Genomic DNA, 26181 nt, shown 5'->3' on the forward strand with positions numbered 1-26181 from the left:
CCTCTCATTCCATTATGATGGATGCTTCTCCAAGTATTAGTACTAGTCTAAGGCTAGGTGTGATGGGAAATCGGGATGTGGTCTCTTTGAGAAGTAACACAACTGATGCGGACACAATAAATGACAAAACCCGGCCACCCCCTCCATGGACTTCCAATGCTCATTGTCTCCACACCAATGTCTCTCTAAGGCAGGTGAACTTGTTTTCAATAGGCCTACAAACCTCATCTTTCCCTCCAGTGGTTGGTGGTTCTTGCTCCATGCTTCTGTTAGAGAGCTAGCTAAGGAATTGACTCCACCATTTACACCGTCACTTGGCTGTCCTGATGGCGAATCCTTGTGACCGTCCAGGTTTCCTATGAGCCCAAACAAAGGACCTTGTGTGCTCAGCCCTGAAGGGTGCGCCTTCTTTCATTTCATCTTCTTGGTCCATTACTGAGCCCCCCCTTCATGCCACCCCATCGGTTTGATTTGTAAGGTCCTGCTATTCACCCTGCTTTGTTCATTGCAAGCCACTCCTCAACCAAGTGGACCGTTAGTGAGCTGCTCCATGACTGCCAGTCTCATTGTTCAGCCACTTCTCCCTGCCTCTGCTTCACTAACACGCTTGTCCCAGTCATACTCTGCATTGTGTTATAACTCAAAATACCTTTTCTTTCCCACAAGGAAAAAGAAGGAAAATGTCACAAAGCAGGACACATATGGTTCTGGATCTTTGGAATCGAATTAACACCTAGTTACACTTACAAAGCATTATATAACATCATAAATTGTATGCAATCTAACACACACAAAAAGTTTAACCTCTTAACAATGAGATGTAAAGTTTTTTGAGCAATGCTTATTGCTGAACGGTGTTCATATTTTGGCCATTAGCTTTCACCAATGAAGAACCTTTATTTTCAGTTTTAAAAGTTTTCTCTGAGATGGCATCACCCTGTTGCTGGGTCAGATGCGGAATTCCCATGTTGCCATGCCAGGGCTTTGCAGCAAGTTTCAAAATTATTTGTTGCATGCTTGGATCTAAATCTGATGCATTTATCATTGTGTGGGCACCTGTTTGAGGATTATAATAGAATATCAATCCCATTTCTGACAGAGCATCCAATCTGGTAAACTGACTGGTGAAATCATATGTCGGAGCTCGCATCGTTTGTCCCTGTGCATGCTGTTTCTCTGCCCAATTTTTTGTCCTCCAGAATTGCAACTGTTTTTGAAGTTTTCTCTGCAAACAGAAGCAAATTTTAATTATCTGAATATAAAAAAGCTCAAGTTCAAGCATCTTAAACTTTAACAAATATGGAACTAGAATCACTGACAATGCTTCCAAACTCTAGCATCAATGGTGCACATATATTGTAAAAAATTGGAGATGGAGAGGAGAGAAGGAGTGACAAAAGCAGGCACACACATCGAATGACCTATAGAAGTACCAGTCCCTGTGTCCTCAGTATGACTAACTCTCAATGAAGGTCTCGAGTTCTATGAGTTATCCTGGAAATGCCTTGGTGCTTCAGTCTGCTTGGTGATCCTCAGAGAAACAATGAACAGGTTGAACTTCTTCCTTTTTGGTTTGATGTCAAATGGAATGATAGGAAATATCAAATAGCTTTGCCTTCCCATGATATTTTGGATTCTTTGCTAAAGCTATTGCACTCATGTTATCATAATAACTTTCTTGTGGACTAAACCGAGCTCCCCTAGAAGCATTCAGAAACATATTGCTTCACAAGCACACTTGGATAAAACGATATACTCTACTTATATTGTTATGTATTGCGTCTTGCTTGACCATCCTAGCAATGCTGATTGAGCATGAATGTAAACAAAATTGTTGATTTTGCCTCTTTATCTCAACCCCAATCTGCATCACAAAATCCTATGAGGTGGGGTTTTTGACTTGTATCCTTCAAATATCACAATTGATGGTCCATTGTACCTTTGATGACTTAAAAGATGCTCTTCAACAGCTTCCAGTGATCTAGGACAACCTCATCCATGGGTAAGGCTGCATCAATCTACTCAATTCTCCTTCCTCTTCCTTTGAGGTGACTAACCATCCAAAATCTGTGTTCTTTCGGAAGGCTTTTAAAGCCTTCCAAAGAGCTCACAGAGGAAGCAGCAGGCGACTATACTATGTGCATCTTCCATGCCACAACAATCCCCTCAATCCAATTGCAAACAATGGTTGAGTGTTGGAATATGAAGCCAAAGTGAGTCAAAAATGTGTCTTCTAGGTGGTGTTTTATAGTCTAGTGAGTCCTAGACATGCCACGTGTCATATTGGGAGATATCCCATAGACATTGTGACTTTCTAGAGTCTAGTGTCACACTATATAGTATTGTACTTGTCTAGTGTCTATTACAACAGTCAACATCAAGCTATCGATACATTGTGAGTATTTTGGTTATTGCCTTGCACTTGTACTTTCTTTTCTTTCCATTCTGCCTTTCATTATGCTTTCCATATTTCCATTCCGTTCCTAGCTAGCTTCCATATCTCTTTATATGATATCAGAGCCTTCCTTCCTAGCCCTTTCCTTCCTCCTTGCTTCTCCATGAGGTAGAGGGTGGCCGGAAAGAGAAGCTGCCCTCTCTTCTCTTGGAGGAGCTCCCTTCCCTACTCCTCTCCATTGAAGGCTTCATCAATATTGGGATTCTCCTCCAACGTTGTCTTCTCCAACTTGATCTTCTGCCACCTCTCTTCCCTTTCCTTCGTGAGCTCTTCTCCTTCCTTCAGCTACAAAGACGTCTTGGAGTGGTGCTGTTTCTGTTGCTCTCTCTGTTACCTGCGGAGGATGTGACGCTTCTATCTGGATCTGGAATCAGAATCACCACTTTGTGTCTTCATGAAAGTTGTAGAGGACCTTGATTACTACAATTTTTATTATTACATCATTGCAATCTGAGTTTTCTATGAAAAGATATAGCTCTTGCAAAAAGTGACGAAAATTATTCCTACGTGCGGATTTTGTTCTTGAGTTCACGGGATGATAGTTTCTAGCCTACTGTCACTATCTTCATCTCCACCTCCATCTTTTGCTGCTCCAGTTGGTGCCCATGAAGCTAAGCTATAGCTGCCCACGTAGCTTCTCTTGCTGTCCACGTAGCTATCCTCTCTGCCTGCCATCTAGCTGCGCACACTGCTTCTAGCTGCCCATGCTGCTACTCCTGTTGCTCACGCTTCTCTTGTTGCCCACGAAGCTCTATCTTCTCACCATTTGAACTGCCACATTGCACACCTCATCCGCCTTCTATAACGGTATGTAGACTCCACACTAATTTGCAGCAAGAAGATAAAGAAAAATGATCTTGATGTGAGGTACGGTTACTTCTCGGCTTCTCCGATTACTTCTCTGATTGCCCGTGGTGCTAGGCTTGCATATTGAGTGGCTCTACTAGTCCTTATGGCACCTCTAGCCTCTACATCGACTTTTTGGCTACTTTCCATCTTCTATTTTGAGAGTCATGCCATGACCGCTCCATGTAGCTACCCCATGGACTTCACCGATAGGGCATCCATGCCTAGTGCTTCATCGACATCGTCATCGGCTCCCAGGGATGTGCACACATGTGCAGTGGCTACTTCGAGGACATCTCTTATTCCTACAAGCTCTATTTTTATTATTCCTGCAGCTTGATGTATTTTGGGGTCCTCTGCCCTGGGTAGTCCCCCTAAATTGAGTGTTTGGTTGTCATTGAGTCTAAAGGTCCTCTGCCTTGGATAGTCCTCCTAAAAAGATGTATTGGTTTTCCTATTTTGGTGTGTGGCTTCCTAACATGTCCTGTTATGAAGCCAAGGGGTGATGTACTGTGGGAGCCATGTATTGGCATTGATAGGTCTATTTGTTTATCAGGCCTGGCTTGAGAGTTCCAAGATGTTGGTGCATTGATCTCCTAGACCTCTGAGTTGATCATGCATCCATGCATGATGAGCCTCAGAGCCATGCTAGATGAGCTTTCTATGTTATGCTCACTAGCCTTTGAGCCATGCTCACTTGCCTATGAGATTGTGTGGGAGCCATGTCTAGTTCTAGATCAGCATGCACAGTTTTGATAACCGTCATTGTCATGTTCTGTTATTAGTTCCATTTCAGTAGTCTCTCACCTTGCCTTCATGGGGGGGTGTTGGAATATGAAGCCAAAGTGAGTCAAAAATGTGTGTTCTAGGTGGTCTAGGTGGTGTTTTATAGTCTAGTGAGTCCTACGTGTCATATTGGGAGATATCCCATAGACATTGTGAGCATTTTTGTTATTGCCTTGCACTTGTACTTTCTTTCCTTTCCATTCTGCCTTTCATTATGCTTTCCATATTTCCATTCCGTTCCTAGCTAGCTTCCATGTCTCTTCATTGAGACCATCACTCAATCACGCTTCTAGCTCCTAATTGGGTACAAGGTATATCTTAGAAGCCTAGAACTAAGGCTCTTATACAAAAAACTCAAATACAATCATTTTGGGGGGGACTACCTAGGGCAAAGAACCCTTACTGACACATACACGTAAAAGCATCAAAATGCCCAAATCATGTCTACTTCGTTTAGAGAAATATATTTCATTACTATGGCTGTATGCTCTTTGGATTTGGGCACTATCCCTTGATTATTTCGATCTGTGAAGATAATTACTGCGGTATTATCTTTGATAATGCAGAGCACTTCGAACATTATGAGCTTGAAATCTTTCTACTCAGTAACTCCAGCTTTCTTTGGAAGATCATCCTTGACAAAGCATCCAATTAGCACTTGCAATAAAGCTTCAATAGGTGAGAATCCACCTTTGATGATAAGAAGGCTCTACAATTCTGGATTTCCAAGCATTTCTTGAGCAGGTACTTCATGTTCAAACATCACGTTGTAAGTAGGTGCTATTATCAGAAAACCTTGCTTGGTCGAAAGCTTGATTAACAAGTTGTGAGTAATTTTAGGCACAACGTCTGGCTCCCCTAACAAAATGAACTAAATCTCTAGGCTTCCTCAGTGTTGCAGAATTGGGAACGGCAGGCATTCCGCCACCGTCGCATAAGCTCTATTTACTCGAGGCATCCCTAAATTAGTATATGCCATTCCATTCTCACAATTTTCTTGCACGTGAGTAGATATTGAACCCTACTCTCCCACATTGATTGCAGAGATATGCGTGTTGAAGAAGAGAAAATAGTGAAAAGTGAGGGCCTTAGTTTGACAGATGAGAACGAGGTGCCAGACGAATGTTGGTGATGATGATATGGGTGATGCTGGTGCCATGGCCATTCCTGTGGACGAGGAAGTTGCATTACGCTTGTTGCTCACTAGATTCACTTTGAGCTCGTTGCACAGTCAAAAGGCTTTAGTGCAGCAGCTACACGATTAATGTTAAAGAAAGAGAAAGGCTTTAGTGCAGCGGCTACATGATTAAAATTTAAAAAATAGAACGCTCCATTACTATTGAAGCCACGAAAAAAATCTTCCTCTTGGAAGTAATTATGACCTACATCTACAAGTTGCAGTTTGAGACTGGCATTGCCAGCAGCATCTAGGAAGCTGACAGCTAAGGAATCACTGAAGTTGCTGGCACACCATCTTTCGAACCCGCTTCAGTACTTTCAAGAGAACTCGATCATGCAGATATGGTGAGAGAGAGAGAGAGATGGAAGCAAGGAGGTGGAGAGATTCAGAGGCAAAGCTGAGGAAAAGTATACTTATTGATGTTGATGGAAGAGAGAGCAAAGTACAAGCCTCATCTTATAGGCTGGGGAAAGCCTTATCTTCCCACACACACATCACAGGTGATGTCAAGCGAGAGAATCTCACTGACATCATAAGTGAGTCCCCACACAAATCAGATCATGTCATATCCAATCCAAAACGTCAAGTGACCCTTCAAACTCAAACAAAGTAGAACCTAGTTCACACAACTTGGCTCTGAAATACCCAAAAGTTTAAATGTAGCTTCTTAATAATGATTTTTAAATATTTTTCTTAAAAGTACATCCAAGAAAAAACATGTTATAAAAATCTACAACATTCTGTATATTTTTTACTGCTGTATACTGTCTATGAATCTAAGCAAACATAAAATCATAAAATGGAAACCTGAGAGGATCCACTTACCACATCTTCGACAAGCTTCTTGACATCTAGCGACTCGGAAACAGAAGTTAAAAATGGATCTCGATTGCAATCCTGTTGATAGAACACAATTTTAAGAGACCTCATATATGCTCATGGGTATCCTCCACTTATTATGATTTCTTCTTTAGCATGAAAGAAAATAAAAAATTATTTAGCAAACATTTCACTTGATAGAGCAGTGAGATAATGCCATGGACTTATATATGACAGGTATTCGTGATACTTTTCATGGCTGATGATTATCAAGGGGAATGATGGAAAAAGGTACTTTCTATAGGATCATTGACTATCTTATTGGACCTTTGATTAAAGAGGATGGATCCTCATAGGAGTAGCTAACAAGGATACCAATCGGGAGAAATGAGACCTCGCTGACCTAGGACATAGTGTGCACACGTGCGATGGAGTCAATGCTGGTCTCATGATAAAAGACATCAAAACTATGTGGATCACTTATAAGTTTTGTAAGATTTTGTAGAGAAAGCCAGGGGGGGCACTTCTATTTCAGTTTCGTAGTCGGTTCTCCCCTTAGTTGTTGGACACGGAGTCATTATTCCCTCTAGAGCTTAGTGGATTATTCTTTTGATTGGAGGGCGTAAGGTTGGTTTCCTTAACCTGTATGCCTCCAACATTAGAGGGGAACGTGTCCTTATGTGGAAGACTTTGCTCTCCTGGGCCCCCATTATGGATTCATGGGTGATTGGAGGTGACTTTAACATGGTCGAGTTACTATCAGACAAAAAAGGGGGTAGAGAAGGCGGACTTCACTCTTTGGAGAGAGCAGCTTGGGATGCCTTCCTTTTTCACTTCTGTGGCAAAGATACTTGGTGTGATGATGCCTTTCTTATTCAACCATAGTCCCTCCTGTTCTCTTGGTCGAACAGGAGGCAGCAGATGCCTATTCATGCACGCATTGACAGATTCTATGTAGATGACTGGGCACTAGACAGAGGTGGATCGGTATGCATTGCTGCTGGGGTTTCCACTTCAGACCACTTTCCTGTTGTGCTGGCTATCTCAGAGCCTCACTTGAGAGGCCGGTCTGCCAGCATCAGGATTCCAGATGCCTTTTACACAGAGGAGGACCTTACAGAGGCAGCCCTGCAGATATGGGTTTCTCATGTCCAGGGTGGGCAGCCATATCCATCACATGTAGCCGCTGCCCTTTCTGGTATTAGCGACTTCTACCGCTCAGTTGCTTGTACCAAGAGACGAGATATTCTTAGACGTGAGATTGGTGTTCGCCGGCAGTTGGCAGCTTTGCAGAGGGAAGAGCAGAAACGGCCTTCAGATGCTTGGATTTAGGAGCGCCTTGCTGCAGCAAGGGCTCATCAGCAGTTATTGCTTGATCAGAGAGTAGAGTATGCCTTTCATGCACAGGATTAGGAAGTCCTTCTGGATTCAGATGGGTGGTAGAGTCAATAAACACTTTTTTTCTACTCTTGGCCCTAGACATAGTAGAGAGAGTGTATCCCAGCTTATTGACTCACATGGGGTTTTACAGACAGAGCCTGATGATGTCTTACGCATAGCTTCAGATTTCTATGCCACCCTTCTTATTGCTGATCCTGAGACACATGATAGAGAGGATGCTAGACAGGCTATTTGGCAGAGCATCCCTGTGTTGGTGAATCCGGGTATGCATGTTCTACTCGATGCACCTTTCACCAACACAGAGTTCAAGAATGCACTTTCAGCCCTTCACAAGGGCAAGTGCCCAGGTTCGGATGGCCTCACCTTGTCTTTTTCCATTGCATTTTGGGATATGATTGGAGACTATATTACTTCAGCCCTGCAGGCCATTTGGGACTCTGGCGAGATGCCTGGGTCGCTTACAGAGGGTCTCATCCACCTTATCCCAAAATGAGGTTGCAGAAATTTAGTGTCCCAGTGGAGGCCTATCACACTTCTGGGGACTTGTTACAAGATTCTGGCCAAGGCTATCAGCCTCCAATTGCAGCCACTTCTCCCTGATCTTATTCATGACACTCAGACGGGATTTGTGCATGGCAGAAGCATTTTTTATAACATTTTTTCTTTCTAGGAAGCTTCAGAGTGGGCCATGCAGACTGGCCAGAATCTTGCCATTCTACTTTTGGATTTTGAGAAAGCTTATGACAGAGTAGATTGGGGTTTTTTGGAGGGCACCCTTCTATGCTTTGGCTTTACTGATGCTTGGATCAGAGGTGTTTCCTCCTTGTACAGATCAGCCCACAGCCAGGTACTTATTGGTGGGGTAAGGGGTGAGAGATTTCAGATTTCGAGATCAGTCCGTTAGGGATGCCCCCTTGCTCCTTTCCTTCTTTTGTTCATGGCCGAAGCTATGAGTATCTATGTTAGATCTCAAGCTGACATCTTTGGGCTGAGACTTCCCATCAGAAGGGAAGAGGAGCTACTTGACAGTGAGTTGGCAGATGACACAGCAGTTTACTTGGATGCCACTCCACAGACGCTCACTTCTTTCAGGACAGCATTGGATTTATTTTTCTTGGCGGCAGGGGCACAGATAAATTGGCATAAATCCAATGGCTTTTGGATCAGTGATGAGGACACTCCAGTTTGGGGGCTTGACATAGGATTCACTTGGGTTTAGAGGGGTGAGCCTATCAGGTATTTGGGCTGCTAGGTTGGCTTGGATATTTCTACCACGCAGCAGTTTGCTCCCGTTTTGGAGAGCATCAAAAGAAAGCTTCTTTTTTGGAGCTCAGCCAAGTTGGATCTTGCCTCTAGAGTTGTGGTGGTCAACCAGGTCCTCTTGGCCACGGCCTGGTTTGTTTGTTCATGCTGGTGCCGTTCTAGGGACTGCATCATTCAGCTCAGAAGACCGATCAGAAACTTTCTCTAGAGTGGGCTTGATGGCACAGCAGATGCCTTAGCCAGGGTGGCTTGGGAGACCCTCATCCTCCCTACACAGGAAGGGGGTCTCAATATTATTGATCCAGATTTACAGTGCAGAGCTTTACTTTGCAAGATGGTGGTGCGGGGACTTATGCCAGGGCAGGAACCGTGGAAGGACTTTCTTATCAGCAGCATACAGAGGTGCACACCTTCTTCAGGAGGAGACTGGATGAATAGTGTTAGGTGGATCTTCACCATAGCACACCTCAGATCATCTTCGTCCCCTCTCATGGTTGCCATTCTGAAAGCTTGGGCCAGTTTCAGAAGCACTCTTTGGAGGATTTCTCCTTCCTCTCGGGAAGAGATTGATAGGCAACCCATCATGTGAAATAACAGTATTTTAGATTATCATGGCAGACCACTGGGTGCCTCACTCTACATGCAGTGGTCCAGGTGGGAGAGGGGACCTGCATCTTCTATGGGGTCTTGGAAAGCTTTCCACAAGCTTCCAAAGGAGACCAAATCAAGGTTGACAGGACATCTCAGAGGGAGTGCAGGGAGGATCTTGCAGATTGAGGCAGCCCTTCCAGAGGTTTGGGTAGACACAAATGATATGCCACTCACTTCCTCCACTTGGGTAGGTACTTTTTTGAGAGGCGGTGTTCCGCTTCAGGTTTTGGCCTTTCGAGATGCACAGGAGGATGCTTTGGTTTTTAGTGTCCAGGATGGTGGCAGATTGCTCAGGTCCACAGAGGACATCTTGCTTGAGTCTGCTTTTCAACCTATCAGGGTTGTAGGTCTTTTGGTACAGGGATCAGATTCAAAGTGGTTCCTAGACCCAGACCCCCGGCTACTCTCCACCGGGTCTTGGAGGCTCTGGCTCTATGGGGGAGTTCCCATCAGGTATTTGCAGTGGGACCTCGGAGAGTGGGAGTGGATTGACGCAGGGCATCGAGAGAAGAGCATCCCCTTCTTTCGTTACACGGTCAGTAATGCCAAGAGATATCAGCTCAGTAGTAGAGGTTGGAGACCTTCCAGAGTTCCTCATTGGGAGACTTTTGATATCACTGCAGATCTGCAAAGGTTCTTCTGGAGGAGACTCCGGAAATCCCACAGGAATAGAAAGATCACTATCTTCTTTCGGCTTTCTATCCATGGTGGGATTGCAGTGAACCTTTGGAGGTCCAGGTTCGGAGCCGACCCTACTTGCCCTCCATGCCTTTCTGCTTCGGAGAATATTCAGCATTGCTTATGGGATTGTAGACAGGCGAGGATGATTTTCATGAAAAAGACTTCTATTAAGTAAGAACAAAAACCCGCGAGAGCAAGCTCAAAGCGGAATACATCATGAAATCATGAGGATAATAAAAAACCCCCTCAGAGTGAGGTGGAAAGAAACCAAGGCTGAGGCTGAAAGTGCCATCTCAACCCTGTAGTAGATTCAGAGAAGAAAGGAGAATCCTTCCATTCCCTGAAGAAAGAAGCCCTCCTAGCTGAGGCTGCACGGGAGTCCCCCTGCATGCCCGTCCATACGGCCATCAGAGTGTGTATGATGTCTGTCCAGATACTAGCCAATGTGTGCGAGGGATGAACCTGAGTACCCTCCATAGCCTCTGTGCATCTGGATCTCCAGATATGCCAGGCTGCTATGCTCGCTATAATCTCCCAAGAAGTATCCACAGAGGCATGTACAGCTGTAAAAGGACGGTGTGTAACCACATCCAACGAGCAGAGCTCAACCCGATGATGTCGAACTGAAATGGCCCGGGAGGAGTCAAGTCCCTCATAGAAAACCTGAGGTCCTGTAAGAGAAAGCCAAGCCACCGAGCCCCAAGTCATAAAGAGTGGGGAATGGGCAAAGTGACTGAAGATCCTGGCTATCCCCATCCAAATCAATCTCGCCTGTCTGCAATCCCATAAGCAATGCTGAATAGACTCCGAAGCAGAAAGGCAACGAGGGCAAGTAGGGTCGGCTCCGAATCTGGACCTCCAAAGGTTCACTGCAATCCCTCCATGAATAGAAAGCCAAAAGAAGATAGTGATCTTTCTATTCCTGTGGGATTTCCAGAGCCTCCTCCAGAAGTACCTCTGCTGATCCGCAGTAATACCAAAAGTCTCCCAATGAGGAACTCTGGAGGGTCTCCAACCTCTACTACTGAGCTGAAATCTCCTGGCATTACTGACCGTGTAACGAAAGAAGGGGATGGTCTTCTCTCGATGCCCCACGTCAATCCACTCCCACTCTCCGGGGTCCCACTGTAAATACCTAATGGGAACTCCTCCATAGAGCCAAAGTCTCCAAGACCCGGTGGAGAGTAACTGGGGGTCAGGGTCTAAGAACCACTCTGAATCTGATCCCTGCATCAAAAGGCCTACGACCCTGATAGGCTGAAAAGCAGACTCAAGCAATATATCATCTGTAGATCTGAGCAATCTGCCACCATCCTGGACACTGAAAACCAAAGCATCCTCCTGTGCACCTCGGAAGGCTAAGACCTGAAGTGGAACCCCGCCTCTCGAGAAAGTACCTGCCCAAGTGGAGGTAGTGAGAGGCATATCATCTGTGTCTATCCAAGCCTCTGGAAGGGCTGACTCAATCTGCAAGATCCTCCCTGCACTCCCTCTGAGATGTCCTATCAACCCTGACTTGGTTTCCTCTGGAAGCCTACGGAAGGCTTTCCAAGATCCCAAAGAAGAAGCAGGTCCCCTCTCCCACCTGGCCCACTGCATGTAGAGTGAGGCACCCAGTGGTCTGCCACGATCATCTAAAATACTGTCGTTCCACATGATGGGCTGCCTATCAATCTCTTCCCGGGAGGAAGGAGGAATCCTCCGAAGAGAGCTTCTGAAACTAGCCCAAGCTTTCAGAATGGCAACCATGAGAGGGGATGAAGGTGATCTGAGGTGTGCTGAGGTGAAAATCCATCTAACACTGCTCATCCAGTCTCCTCCTGAGGAAGGTGTGCACCTCTGTATGCTGCTGATAAGAAAGTCCTTCCATGGTTCCTGTCCTGGCATAAGTCCTCGCACCACTATCTTGCAAAGTAAGGCTCTGCACTGTAAATCTGGATCAATAATATTGAGACCCCCATCCTGTGTAGGGAGGATGAGGGTCTCCCAAGCCACCCTGGCTAAGGCATCTGCTGTGCCATCAAGCCCACTCCAGAGAAAGTTCCTGATCGGTCTTCTGAGCTGAATGATGCAGTCCCTAGAACGGCACCAACATGAACAAATAAACCAGGCCGTGGCCAAAAGGACCTGGTTGACCACCACAACTCTAGAGGCAAGATCCAGCTTGGCTGAGCTCCAAAAGAGAAGCTTCCTTCTGATGCTCTCCAACACGGGAGCAAACTGCTGCGTGGTAGAAATACCCAAGCCGACCTGGCAGCCCAAATACCTGATAGGCACACCCCTCTGAACCCAAGTGAACCCTATGTCAAGTCCCCAAACTGGAGTGTCCTCATCACTGATCCAAAAGCCATTGGATTTATGCCAATTTATCTGCGCCCCTGCCGCCAAGCAAAATAAATCCAATGCTGTCCTGAAAGAAGTCAATGTCTGTGGAGAGGCATCCAAATAAATCGCTGTGTCATCAGCCAACTCACTGTCAAGCAGCTCCTCTTCTCTTCTGATAGGAAGTCTCAGCCCAAAGATGTCAGCTTGAGATCTAACATAGATGCTCATAGCTTCGGCCACGAATAAAAAAAGGAAAGGAGCAAGGGGGCATCCCTGACGGACTGATCTCGAAATCTGAAATCTCTCACCCCTTACCCCACCAATAAGTACCTGGCTATGGGCTGACCTGTACAAAGAGGAAACACCTCTGATCCAAACATCAGTGAATCCAAAGCGTAGTAGGGTGCCCTCCAAAAAACTCCAATCTACTCTGTCATAAGCTTTTTCAAAATCCAACAGTAGAATGGCAAGATTCTGGCCACTCTGCACGGCCCACTCTGAAGCTTCCCAGAAAGAAAAAATGTTATCAAAAATACTTCTGCCATGCACGAATCCCGTCTGAGTGTCGTGGATAAGATCAGGGAGAAGTGGCTGCAATCGGAGGCTGATCGCCTTGGCCAGAATCTTGTAACAAGTCCCCAGAAGTGTGATAGGCCTCCACTGGGACAATAAATTTCTGCTACCTCCTTTTGGGATAAGGTGGATGAGGCCCTCTGTAAGCGATTCAGGCATCTCGCCAGAGTCCCAAATGGCCTGCATGGCTGAAGTGATATAGTCTCCAATCATATCCCAAAATGCAATGAAAAAAGACGGAGTGAGGCCATCTAAACCTGGGCACTTGCCCTTGTGAAGGGCTGAAAGTGCAGTCCTGAACTCTGTGTTGGTGAAAGGTGCGTCAAGTAGAACATGCAAATCCGGATTCACCAACACTGGGATACTCTGCCAAATAGCCTGTCTAGCATCCTCTATATCGTGTGTCTCAAGATCAGCAGTAAGGAGGGTGGCATAGAAATCTGAAGCTATGCGTAAGACGTCATCTGGCTCTGTCTGTAAAACCCCATGTGAGTCAATAAGCTGAGATACACTCTCTCTACTATGTCTAGGGCCAAGAGTAGAGAAGAAGTGTTTATTGACTCTACCACCCATCTGAATCCAGAAGGACTCCCGTGCATGAAAGGCATACTCTGCTCTCTGATCAAGCAATAACTGCAAGTGAGCCCTCGCTGCAGCAAGGCGCTCCTGAATCCAAGCATCTGAAGGCCGTTTCTGCTCTTCCCTCTGCAAAGCTGCTAACTGCTGGCGAACACCAATCTCACGTCTGAGAATATCTCGTCTCCTGGTAGAAGCAACTGAGCAGTAAAAGTCACTAATACCAGAGAGGGCAGCGGCTAAATGTGAAGGATGTGGCTGCCCTCCCTGGACATGAGCAAACCATACCCGTAGGGCTGCCTCTGTAAGGTCCTCCTCTGTGTAAAAGGCATCTGGGATCCTGATGCTGGCTGATCGGCCTCTCAAGTGAGGCTCTGAGATAGCCAAAACAACAGGGAAATGGTCTGAGGTGGAAACCCCTGCAGCAATGCATACCGATCCCCCTCTGTCAAGTGCCCAGTCATCTACATAAAATCTGTCAATGCGTGCATGAATAGGCATCTGTTGCCTCCTGTTCGACCAAGAGAACAGGAGGGACTGTGGCTGAATAAGAAAGGCATCATCACACCAAGTATCTCTGCCACAGAAATGGAAAAGGAAGGCATCCCAAGCTGCTCTCTCCAAAGAGTGAAGTCCGCCTTCTCTACCCCCTTTTTTGTCTGAAGGTAACTCGACCATGTTAAAGTCACCTCCAATCACCCAAGAATCCACAATGGGGGCCCAGGAGAGCAAAGTCTTCCACATAAGGACACGTTCCCCTCTAATGTTGGAGGCATATAGGTTGAGGAAGCCAACCTTACGCCCTCCAATCAAGAGAATAATCCACTGAGCTCTAGAGGGGATAATGACTCCGTGCCCAACAACTAAGGGGAGAACCGACTGCGAAACTGAAATAGAAGTGCCTCCCCTAGTGCCCAATGCAGGCGACCAAAAAGTATGTCCTGAGAGCAACTTGCCTGACTTGGCACAATCTCTATAATCCAGCTTGTGCTCTTGAATAAATAATATATCAATGGGACCACCAGTAACACCTGGATGAAGCTGATCCCGGATCAGCTGTCTGCGGCGGCGATGTGGGACGCCACCTAGGCCCTGTATGTTCCAACTGATAATCCTCATCGACGGGAGGATGTAGAGTGGAACACCTTACCCGACCTAGTGGCGGAAACAAACCCCTCAACAGGGGAAGACCTCCTGGATGGAGGGAAGGAACCCAGTGGAGGAAAGTCAATAGGGGAAAGAATCCTGGCACCTGAAGAAGAAGCCCTGTCAATAGGAAATCCAACCACTGGCTCCCCAAAAGTAGCGGGAACAAACTCCTCCTCTGGGAAATCTGAACTCTCTGCCAAGGCTGAAAATGAGTTCCTGTGGAGCAATCCAGACACCGGAGTACGAAGGATCCCTTGTGAGGGAAGAGGATCAACAGTGTAAGCTATCCCCTTCCCCCTGTCTAAGGGAGGGAGTGAGGAAGGCTCTCTACCCGGTGTCTGCCCAGCCGCGGAAATCTCTCCGTCCTCAAGAGGAACATCTGGCAGTGCTGGATCTAAGGAAGAAGCTGCAACTGGGGAGGAGGTCGAAGCTTCAGCGTCTCGGACTGTGCAAGGTGAGACAGGAAGGACAGCTCGAGGTGAAGCAGAATCTACTAAGGTACCCTCGTGAACTGAAGGAGGGACCTGCACACGTACTGGAACCCACTGTAAAGCGTCACGTGTGCCTGAGGGAGGTGGGGGTCGAGGAGCAGGACCTGTACCACCCCCCTGGTGAGGCCGAGGAATAGGTACTGAACCTGTACCACCACCTGACTGAGCAGGACCGCCACGTGAAGAATGAGGAGCAGGAGCTGGACCTGTACCACCCCTCTGTCGAGGTCGAGGGGCAAGTGCCGGGTCTAATCTCCCCCCCTGTCCCCCCTGTCGATGTCCTGAGGCGGTAGCTGTACCAGAGGTCTTCTTAGGCCTTTTCTTCTTTCTGGGACAATCCCTGGCAAAGTGTCCCGAGGTCCTGCAAATCCTGCACTGGTCCTGCCTGCCTGAAATCTCCACTCTCTGGCGAAAAAAGGAACCATCCGGGCGCTGTATCATGACGTGGTCCATCTCGAGGTTAGGATCCTTGCAAAGGACCCTAACTCTAGGAACCCCATCAGCCTTGGTTGCCTCTGCTGCAGTCAATGGCAACCCAGGGAGGGGTGGGATCTCAGCAACTACGCCAAAATGCTCCCCAATAACAGAAAGAAGTCGATAGTAGACCTGGGGAAGCCCGGGGAACCTGATGAAGAGCGAAAAGAATTTCTTATCTGCCTCAACTGGGTCGAAACCAAGGTGAAAGGCTTCAAAGAAGATCTTCCTGTGTCCCAGGTGTAAAAGCTCGGCCTTGAGCACAGTGCTCGCAGCCTCTGGAGTGTCAAAAACAACCTGGAAGAAACCTCGTCCCAGAAGGCGAACATCTACCAATCGAGGAGCGAGGTCTGGGGGGAGAGCCGCAAGCATCCAGTCTCTGGCTTGGGATCTGGAAGGGTGAGACCCGAAGATGCGTGCTAACAAAGTGGTAGAGCACTCAATCTCTACATCCTTCCTGAGCTGCTGCAACTCGTCTTTAGAGAATGTGATAGTTTTCGCGGCCGGTGGAGATGGAGTAGGATTGGCTGACGGGGAATCCATCGCCAATCAAGGTGAGGAGGCCGACTCGAACAGGAAAAAAGGCTCCTTCCGTTCCAAAAAAACTGCAAGGGGCAAGGGAGGGGAAAGGAGGCTAGGAGGAAGCAGGGGGGAAGGGGAGGGAAGGAGGAGAGGGGCTAAGGCTGAGAGGGGAGAGGGGCAAGGAGGGAGGGGAAGGGAGAGGAGAAGAAAGGGAGGAGTGAGAGGAGGAGAGGGGGCGGGAGAGCAAGCAGGGAGGGGGCGGGACAGCAAGGGAGGGGGCGAGACAGCAGGGAGAGGGAGCGGAGCAGCAGGGGAGGGGGCGGGACAGCAGGAGAGGGGGCGGGACAGCAGGGAGAGGGAGCGGAGCAGCAGGGGAGGGGGCGGGACAGCAGGAGAGGGGGCGGGACAGCAGGGAGAGGGAGCGGAGCAGCAGGGGGGAAGGGGCGGAGGCAGGGGGAGAGGGGGAGCAGCAGGGAGAGGGGGCGGAGCAAGGGGGGAGGGTACGGAGCAGCAGGGAGAGGGGGCGGGACAGCAGGGGGCAGAGGGGAGCAGCAGGGGGGAGGGGCGGAGGCAGGGAGAGGGAGCGGAGCAGCAGGGGGGAGGGGACGGAGGCAGGGAGAGGGGAGGGGGAGCAGCAGGGGAACGGGGAGGAGCAGCAGCTCTCGAAGTCAGTTCCAAATTTCGGCGAGGATGATTTGGATGGGGGTAGCCAGGATTTTCAGTCACTTTGCCCACTCCCCATTTTTTATGACATAGGGCTCAGTGGCTTGGCTTTCTCTTACAGGACCTCATGTTTTCTATGAGAGAGTTGACTCCTCTCGGGCCATTTTGGTTCGACGTCATCGGATTGAGTCCTGTTCGTTGGATGTGGTACCACACCTTCCTTTTACAGCTGTACATGCCTCTGTGGATACTTCTTGGGAGATTCTAGCGAGCATAGCATCCTGGCATATCTGGAGAGCCAGATGCATAGAGGCTTTGGATGGTACTCAGGTTCATCCCTCGCACAATTGGCTAGTATCTGGACAGACTATCTGGACAGACACCGTACATACTTTGATGGCCGTATGGATAAGCTACTTTATGATATGCATCAGTCTACAGATGGGCCGGTTGTCATTTATGCAGGGAGACTCCCGTGCAGCCTCAGCTAGGAGGGCTTCTTTCTTCAGGGAATGGAAGGATTCTCCTTTCTTCTCTGAGACTACTACAGGGTTGAGGTGGCACTTTCAACCTCAGCCTTGGTTGTTTTCCACCTCACTCTGAGGGGTTTTTTAATTTATCCTTATGATTTCATGATGTATTCCGCTTTGAGCTTGCTCTCACGGGTTTTTTCTTTTACTTAATAGAAGTATTTTTCTTGGGAAAAAAAAAAAAGAACCTTATTGACTCAATACACATCATTTACTCCATTCATTTTTTAGCATTCACATTATATGCAATGGTCTAGATGGGAGAGGGGACCTTCTTCCACTGTAGGTGCTTGGAAGGCTTTTAAACATCTTCCAGAGAATCAAAGACTCTTATCAGTTGGCCACCTCAGAGGAAGTGCAGTCAAGATGCGACAGATAGAGGTAGCCATACCAGCAGAGTAGATACATACAGATGACATGCCGACCACAGAGTCCACTTGGTTGGGAGCTTTCATGGGGATGGGTGTTCCCTTACAAGTTATTGCCTTGCGTGATGCACATAAGGAGACCCTTGTCTTTGATGTTCAGTCGGGAGGAAGACTTCTCAGATCTTTAGATGATATTCTTTTGGAGGTTGCCTTCCAACGTGTTAGGATTGCAGGTTACATGGAGTGGGGCACGGACTCACAGTGGTATCTTGATCCTGACCCTATTCTCATGGCAGTTGGGTCTTGGAGACTGTGGTTATATGGTGGTTCTCCCATCAGGGTCTTGCAGTGGGACCGAGGGGAGTGGGAATGGATTGATGAAGGGCACCGAGAGAAGAGCATCCCCTTCTTTCATTACACAGTCAGAAATGCCAGGAGATTTCAGCTTAGCAGTAGAGGTTGGAGGCCCTCCAGAGCTCCTCATTGGGATAGTTTTCATATGTGAAAATCCTAGTACAGACGAGCTGTGAGGGTGAAGCTACTAAACGAGCATCCACCCCAATGCAGAGTGCAAATATGTAAAATGATAGTACTAAGTACAACATAGTCATGTTAGTGGTGCACTACATATCAATCTCCTCCTTCTCATCATCACCAACATCAGGACATCATGGTGGGTGCGGGCAATGGAGGCATAAAATCGGGAATAGAGTACTGTTGGCTGCTCATGGTGTGACGTCTCTTGGTCATAGCTCTGCGTCTAACAAGGGCTACATTAATCCTTGTCGGCCGGGCTCTGACTCTGAACAGAGAGGAGATATCCCCAAGGGTAATATGTGCATCAACCCTCTGTCTGAGCCATCGAGTCACTGGCTCTAGGTCACGATTCATGTTCGGACCTCGTATCATGGGGGTCCATGTGATCTGGCAGGAAGAACTCCGTGATAGAGCTCTGAGATGGATCTACCAAGGAAGAAGTCTGCTCCTGCCTCCGTGATCGAAGTAGCCTCTCGTGGTGCCTGACTGCCTCATGAATGAAGGCCACCAAGCATCTCGGGTCTGGATTAGGAGAGAAATCAAGACAAAACCCTAGAGCTATCTCTGAAGAGGCAGTAGAAATGCCCTTAGATCTCATAGTAAACATGACACCTGAAGATGAAGTGCTCCACCGTCTCAACCTCCTGTGTGTCACATAATGTGCATATGCGCCTCTCCCTGGGTAGGCCCTCTGCTCTACCGCTCTTGATACAAAGTCTATAAGAAGAGACTCGAAACTGCCCAATAGAGATCCTCAGTGAGTGGGGTAAGTGGATCTACGTGTATCCTAATGGGTCAATGAAACCCTCCTCTATGATATGCAAGCAGTGATCTTTGTAGAAGCTGAGCTTCACTAGAAGCTTGCTCCGGTCCCGACCAGGTCCAGAATGTGTGTAGCTGTAAGAGATCCTCATGGATTATCTGGTTGACCTCGTGTGATAGGAGGGGAGAAAGCGGAGCATCCATACTGTACTAGAAGGGAGGGAATCTATCCATGTGGAGCCCCAGTCGCTCAAACCATCTCTGTGTGTGTGCATACCAGCATCTCTGGTCACCTCCTACTGAGAGTACCATATATATATATATATATATATAGAGAGAGAGAGAGAGAGAGAGCAAGTATGAGGAAGTAGGGAGAGAAAGAAAGAAAGAAAGAAAGTGTATTATTGTCCGCTAAAGGCCAACATGGGCCCATGGGACATCAAGAACTCTTCATACAAGATAGCACAAAATCAACGTGCCACAAAGAAGAGAGAGAGAGAGAGAGAGAGAGACTAAAAGAGCAAGCAGAGGCTAATCAAGACGAGGTGAGGGTGGGAGTTACACATTTTTTGAATTCCCCCACAGTGTCTTGTTGTGCTGACATGTTGAGTTTTTGAGCTTGTGGCTAAAATCTGTAGGTTGCTCTAGATCAAGTCACACTATCTTGTTATCTGCCTCTAAGGACTTCCAATAGTAGGTGCATGCACATACAACCATTTCAACACAAAATACATTTCCCAAGTCAGAAGTAGCAATAAGCCACCATAGTAGTTTCAGAAGCATCCGACCTGCCGTCCCCAAACTATAAGAAATATAAGTTTAGTTAAGTGATGGATTAATGAATAAACTTACTTCCTTGCTTCATCTTGAATGAAATAGAAAACTTGTGTCCCTTCCCTCCCATAAAACAATATTTTAGTAGAAGGCCAATATTCCTGAAATCTTACCAATGAGAGGATTGCAACGTCATCTGTTTGCAGTGTTTGGTCTCTTGTACCCTGAGTTGATGACCTCCGAGACTTCCTCTTAGTCTTGCCTACATTAACAGGGTGCTGAATTTCTTGCAAGGATACACAATCATAGGGCTTTGTAATGGTCTGATTACACGTGCTTAAAGTGTCCCTGAGGGAATCCTTTTTTTCTATGCCAAGATGCCCATCTTCTTCTTTACCAGTTTGCAGGTCTTGTGGGGTTATTTGTAGATGTTCTGAAGAGGCAATCCTTTCTTCTTCCTTTACTTTTCCACTAACAGCTTCAAGCGCATGCTCAGAGCCAACATTTTCCACAAGGAGATCTGTTGCATTTGAACCATTGCATTTGTTTGGATCCGGAGTTGCTGAAGAAGATTCGGTATTTCTTTGACTCTGTGTGATTTCTTGCTGCAGTGGTTTTGGTAGAGTCTCTAACGACGATTCATTGTTTTGTATGGAGTAAACAGGGTTACTGTTTTCCATAGAGGTTGCATTCAATCTTTTGCTGCCAGTGCCTACATCACTTGTGTCATCTCCATGTTTTCGTTCATTTCCTGTCTCCAAAACTCGATATGCAACGTCTTGTTCCAATTTCGGATCCTCCTTTGGTATCTTCTCTTGTATAGCCTTGTGAGTACGTGATTGATTCTTTTTTTTCATTTTTGAATCACCCCTACTCTGTTTCTCACTGTTTGAAGCTGCTTGCATAGTTTTTGATGCATTTTTTGTAGTGGATGACTCCTCTTTTCCAATTGTCTCACTAGTCTCTCCATTGTTTCCCTCAGGTTGTGACACAGAAGTAACCCTTGAAGTGCTCATCGCTGATGATGATTCAGACTGCGAAGACTCTGTATTTACAGTATCATTTTCGGCAAGACCTGCCTTTCTTTTCTGTTTATGGGAAGATTTCTTAATTTTCCTTCTGTTATTTATGACCAGAAGTGGGCATCCTGAAAGCATCAACAATACAGTCCCACAGATGAGATGTCTATACAAACATACTATTACTACCGGGAATCAGTGTATAAAAGGAGCAACTTATCTATCAATGCTTTTCGAAAGTTTCTTCTGCTCAAGCATAAAATGCACAAAAGTTATCACATACTGCAACTATTATAACAAAGGGACCCTGATGATTTTTTGGATATTGGTAGTGCCTCAAATTTATCATATCCTCTAAATGTGGCCCTTGATGTATTCATTTATGCACAGTTATTGAGTTTACATAAATTCTCCTAGCTGGCCAAAATTTTTTTAGCATCAGATATGGCCTCATCTTTCCCATAGATAATTTATTCCTACCACGTGCTTCTAGGTCATGTTGTAGCCCTTGGAACTCCTCTTCCTGCATTCACTTACAAACTTGTAAACATCTGATATCGAACAACAACAAAATACCGTGTTCTTATTTGTCAACATAAATGATGTACTGGCTAATAAAGGGTTAAAAAATACAGGATACCATTTCTTCTGCCTCTTTCAGGCTATTAGAGATTGTGGTCCCAAGAATTTCATACGCATCCTCCTGATATGTGATAGGTGGGAAAAATATTTTATGGGAGTCCTTTCTCGAAATAGAAATAATATATTAGATTACACAATAGCAACTTTTCTCGAGAAAGAAACTACATTTAATGCTTCAAAAGAATCGCCCCTTTAACATTCGGCACTGATTTTTGCTTACCCCCGTCCCACCACATAAATGATTCATTATTTTCATAATCTCTTAAGGCCAGCTTTGAAGAACTGTAGTTAAGTCTAAGAATCAAACTCACAGAATTGAAGTGTCACATGAAATAATCAAACTTGGTTACACATGACTTAGGAATTTTCTAAGAGTTTCAATGATCTTGTTTGTAGGGGTCTAATAAGAATAGGAAGTCGGTTCATGCATAGTTTTGTGCAGTAGGTTGAAATGCTGCTAATCCCCAGTGCCTTGCCTTGCTGGATCTCCTGACTTGTTCTCCTCCTCTCTTGCTAACATTGATCAAGATTGTAGCAATGGGAGAATCCCGGACAATCATAGCACTCAGGCTAAGAGAAATTCTCTATCCACTGAGAAAGGAGTGGAAGAAGATCCAAGGGATGAGTAGACAAATCATCAAAGACAAGAGTAGACTGAAGATGCAAGACTAGGACATGGAATGGAATGGAAAATAAAAGCAAGACTAGGAAAGCATAATGGAAATGAAATAATGCGAGAAAGAAATATACAACTAAGCAAAGTACTTACATGATCAAGAAAGGCATGAGGCTTGATGAAAATGACAATGAAAGTACAATGCCTTTATAGGATAGGCACACAAACTCTAAGTGTCAAATGTATATGGGATAAGTCCCATAGTGACACGTGGCACTCTAGGATATAAAGTAGTATAGTACTACTCTAGAAGAACACACTAAAAGTCACTCAAATTGACTCCATTTCCTAACAACCCCCCATGGAGGAAAGGTGAGGGACTATTGGAATGGAACCAAGAATAGTACATGACAATGATGGTCATCAAAACTGTGCATGCCGGTCTAGAACTAGACATGGCTCCCACACAATCTCAGAGGCAAGTGAGCATGGCTCAGAGGCTAGTGAGCATAACATAGAAATCTCATCTAGCATGGCTCAGAGGCTCATCATGCATGGATGCATGATCAACTCAGAGGTCTAGGAGACCAATGCACCAACAAATAGACCTATCAACGCCAAAAACACATGGCTCCCACAGTACATCCCCACCTGGCTTCAAAGACTTATGAGGAACATGGAGCCACACACCAAAAAATATAAAAGAAATACATCATTTTAGGAGGACTATCCAAGGCAAAGGACCTTTATTGACTCACAAATGGCGGAAATTTTCACGCAGGTACAGCAGCAAACTGTCGGGCAAAAGAAAGAGCAGCTCAAGGTGGAAAAGAGAAGAGCTCAAGGGAGAGGTCAAGTGGAGGAGAGGACCTTCCAAGGAGGAGGGAAGGTAGCTTCATGGCTATTCTCTTACCTCAACCTCTTGGACGTGGCTCTGATACCATATGAAGAGACATGGCAGTAGGAGAATGCCAAGCTAACTAGGAACGGAATGGAAATATGGAAAGCATAATGGCAAAATGGAAAGCAAATGAAAGAACAAGTGCTAGGCAACGATAACCAAAATACTCACATGATATAAAGCTTGATGTTGACTGATGTGTATGACTCAAGACAAGTACAACACTATATAGTGTGACACTAGACTCTAGAAAGCCATAGTGTATATGGAATAACTCCCAATATGACACGTGGCATGCCTAGGACTCACTAGACTATAAAACACCCCCTAGACACCTACTATACTCATTTTTGACATATTCCAACAGGGACAATGCATGAACTGGCTTAAAAGCCCTGTGGCGTAGGCAATTTCAGACCATGTGGAGAATAGATATATCAAACTATCAACCAACTGCCTGTACAAAGTGCCATCAAACTTTTCAGCAGTATCATGCTTACTCAGCTTGAGTCCCTTTTCCAATGGAGTAGCAACAGGCTGCAAATGCAAAGTACGACTGGCTGCTCTGAAATGCCACGGACTCCGCAATGCAATCACTAAAAAAATGGCATCAACAATCACTGCACTCTGCTGCAATCTGAAGTGTGCAATCCCAAACTGAAACTGCACAACCCAAATCTGAAATAGCGCACCCACGAGTGCTCAAATGCATCCAACGGAGCTCAAAGGCATCCACAATTGTAAAGTAACTGCAAATGCACCCAACAATGTAGAGTATCCACAAATGCACCTAAGAGTGTAAGAGTATGGGCTGCAAAAACAGTCCCGAAGTGAAATACACAGCTCAAAACACTTACTGAAAGCGCACCTTGGCCAGAACCACCTACAAAACAGTCCACTGACTATGTGGGCAAGTCCCCTTGGAGGAATGCCTTCTCCAATTCCATCTTGAGCTCAATCTTCTCTTCCACCCTGAGCCTCACCATTGGAGAGATTCACCAACAAGAGATCGCCAGCTCGGGATCTCATCGCCATTCAACTCGCCATTCAGCTCGGGATCTCCTTGCCATTCAGCTTGTGATTCAGCCCGCAGCAAGCAGCAAACAGCCCGCTATTATGCTCACTATTCTGCCCGCTTCTGCTCGCCTGTCTGCCCGCAAACAGCCCGCCATCTTGCTGCTCTCCTGCTTGCCGTTCTGCCCGCAAACAGCCCGCCATCCTGCTGCTCTTCTACTCGCCTCTTTGCCCACGTAATGCTGCTGCCCACGCTGCTCCAAACATAGTGCTGCTACCCACATAGCGCTGCTGCCCACACTCACCTGCTTCTGCCCGCCATCTTCTCTTCAACTATTCCATTCCATCCATCACTCTCATTATCCCGCTATCTCTCCTAGTTGTTAGCTTCATGGGTTTGATTTCCACCAACTCTCTCCTTGTGGACAAATTCAAGGGGGATGGATTCCCAACATGGCAAACAAAACTTCAACTTCTTCTCATGAAGGAAAATGTTTGGGATGCCTAAAGAGACATGGAGGTAGGAGAATGTCAAGCTAACTAGAAATGGAATGGAAATATGGAAAGCATAATGGAAAGGAAAAATGAAAAGCAAATGAAAGAACAAGTGCTAGGCAATGATAACCAAAATACTCACATGATATAAGACTTAATGTTGACTGATGTGAAAAGACTCAAGACAAGTTCTAAGGATGCTTGGGACAAGTTGTCCTATATGCATAATGTTGAGAATATGGCCAGGGTGATTGCATTCAACAATCAGCTTAAGGATCTGAACCATCACAGAGCATTTAGCAAAAATTACAGATTTACGAGATCAGCTTGCAAATGTTGATGAGGAGATTGAAGAGAAGAGATTGGTCTCTATCACTCTTAATAGTCTTGCTCCTTCATATAGTACATTTGCTACATCATTGAGCATCACTCTCAGGGTTGCATCTATTTCTTTTGAAGAATTGGTTGGTTTGTTATTGCAGGAAGAAGAAAGAGCTCATAATTTTTCTCGTGGCTCTCATGGCAGTGAGCAAGCTCTAGCCACTGGGGAGAGGGGAAATTTTCAGAAATATAAGCCTAAAAACAACCAGCCACAAGGGCAAATAATAGTACCAATAATGCCGGATCAAGCAAAGATGCTAAGGTGAAAAAGGGCAGATGCAATTACTGCAAGAAGCCAGGCCATTACATTGTAGAATGTCAGAAACGCATTGCAAATGAGAAGAAGAGGCAAGGCAACTCAAATAGTAATTTTGTGGCTCATACTGAGATCAATGCATCTGGCTCACATGCACACTTTGCTCAGGATGATCAGGATTTTGTATTTGCAGCCACACTCTCTGAGATATCTTCCAGGGGGGATTGTGATTGTGATCATGCTATTGCTCATAGAAATAATGATGATGCCTATTCATTTAGTGTGAATGAGAATTGGTATTTGGATAGCGGTGCTTCACAGCATATGACTCCTCATAAGGAGTGGTTTGAGAGCACCAAACCTGTGTTGTGCCAATGATGCTTCTCAAGACATCACAGGAGTGGGACATATTCCCATTAAGCTTGATAATGGCAAAGTCAAGTATATTCGTGATGTATAGTATGTTCCAGAGTTGCGGAAGAACCTTATTTCAGTTCCATCCATAGCTCATGATCCATAGCTCATGATCAGCACATGCTTGTGGAGTTTCAAGATGATCAATGCCGAATTAAAGATCCTAGAAAGGGATATGCAGTGGTTGCCACTGGCACTTATGATAAGGGTCTTTATAAGTTGGATGCTAAGCCCCATGTGCAGCATGCCTTGGCTGCATCTAATGCATCTTCATGTGATTTATGGCATGCTAGATTTGGTCATGTACATCATAGAGCATTGGCATACTTGCAGAATAATCAAATGGTTGAAGGGATGCCAAAATTGCAGCAACCATCTAGTTCTTTTTGTGAAGGGTGTATTATGGGAAAGTTGCACCATTTGCCTTTCAAAAAGGATGGATCAGTCAGAGCCACACATATACTACAGCTTGTGAATAGTGATGTATGTGAGGTGAATGTGTGGTCACATCGTGGTGCCAAGTATTATGTGTCTTTTATTGATGATTACTCCAGATTTACATGGATCTTTCTCATGAAAGAGAAATCTGAGGTGTTTCATTGGTTTTAGGAGTTCAA

At 45.9% G+C, this 26181-nt stretch overlaps 1 protein-coding gene across 1 annotated transcript in view; it reads right to left on the bottom strand.

Moving 5' to 3' along the window:
- Window positions 1-841: 841 nt before the first annotated feature.
- The window catches only part of LOC147903439 (uncharacterized), a 71462-nt gene continuing 46122 nt past the window's right edge, over window positions 842-26181 (bottom strand). The window contains exons 6-12 of the mRNA XM_087371675.1: window positions 21486-21548; window positions 21326-21368; window positions 20000-20973; window positions 15409-15415; window positions 15236-15270; window positions 6093-6125; window positions 842-1225 (exon numbers count right to left, since the gene is read on the bottom strand). Coding sequence (XP_087227801.1) covers window positions 842-1225; window positions 6093-6125; window positions 15236-15270; window positions 15409-15415; window positions 20000-20973; window positions 21326-21368; window positions 21486-21548 — 1539 coding nt within the window. The remainder of the gene's footprint in view (window positions 1226-6092; window positions 6126-15235; window positions 15271-15408; window positions 15416-19999; window positions 20974-21325; window positions 21369-21485; window positions 21549-26181) is intronic.

Source organism: Dipteris shenzhenensis, chromosome 3 (genome assembly GCF_047967505.1).
Source record: "Dipteris shenzhenensis isolate YYH24624 ecotype China chromosome 3, Dip_SZ_1.0, whole genome shotgun sequence".
Taxonomy (NCBI): Eukaryota; Viridiplantae; Streptophyta; class Polypodiopsida; order Gleicheniales; family Dipteridaceae; genus Dipteris; species Dipteris shenzhenensis.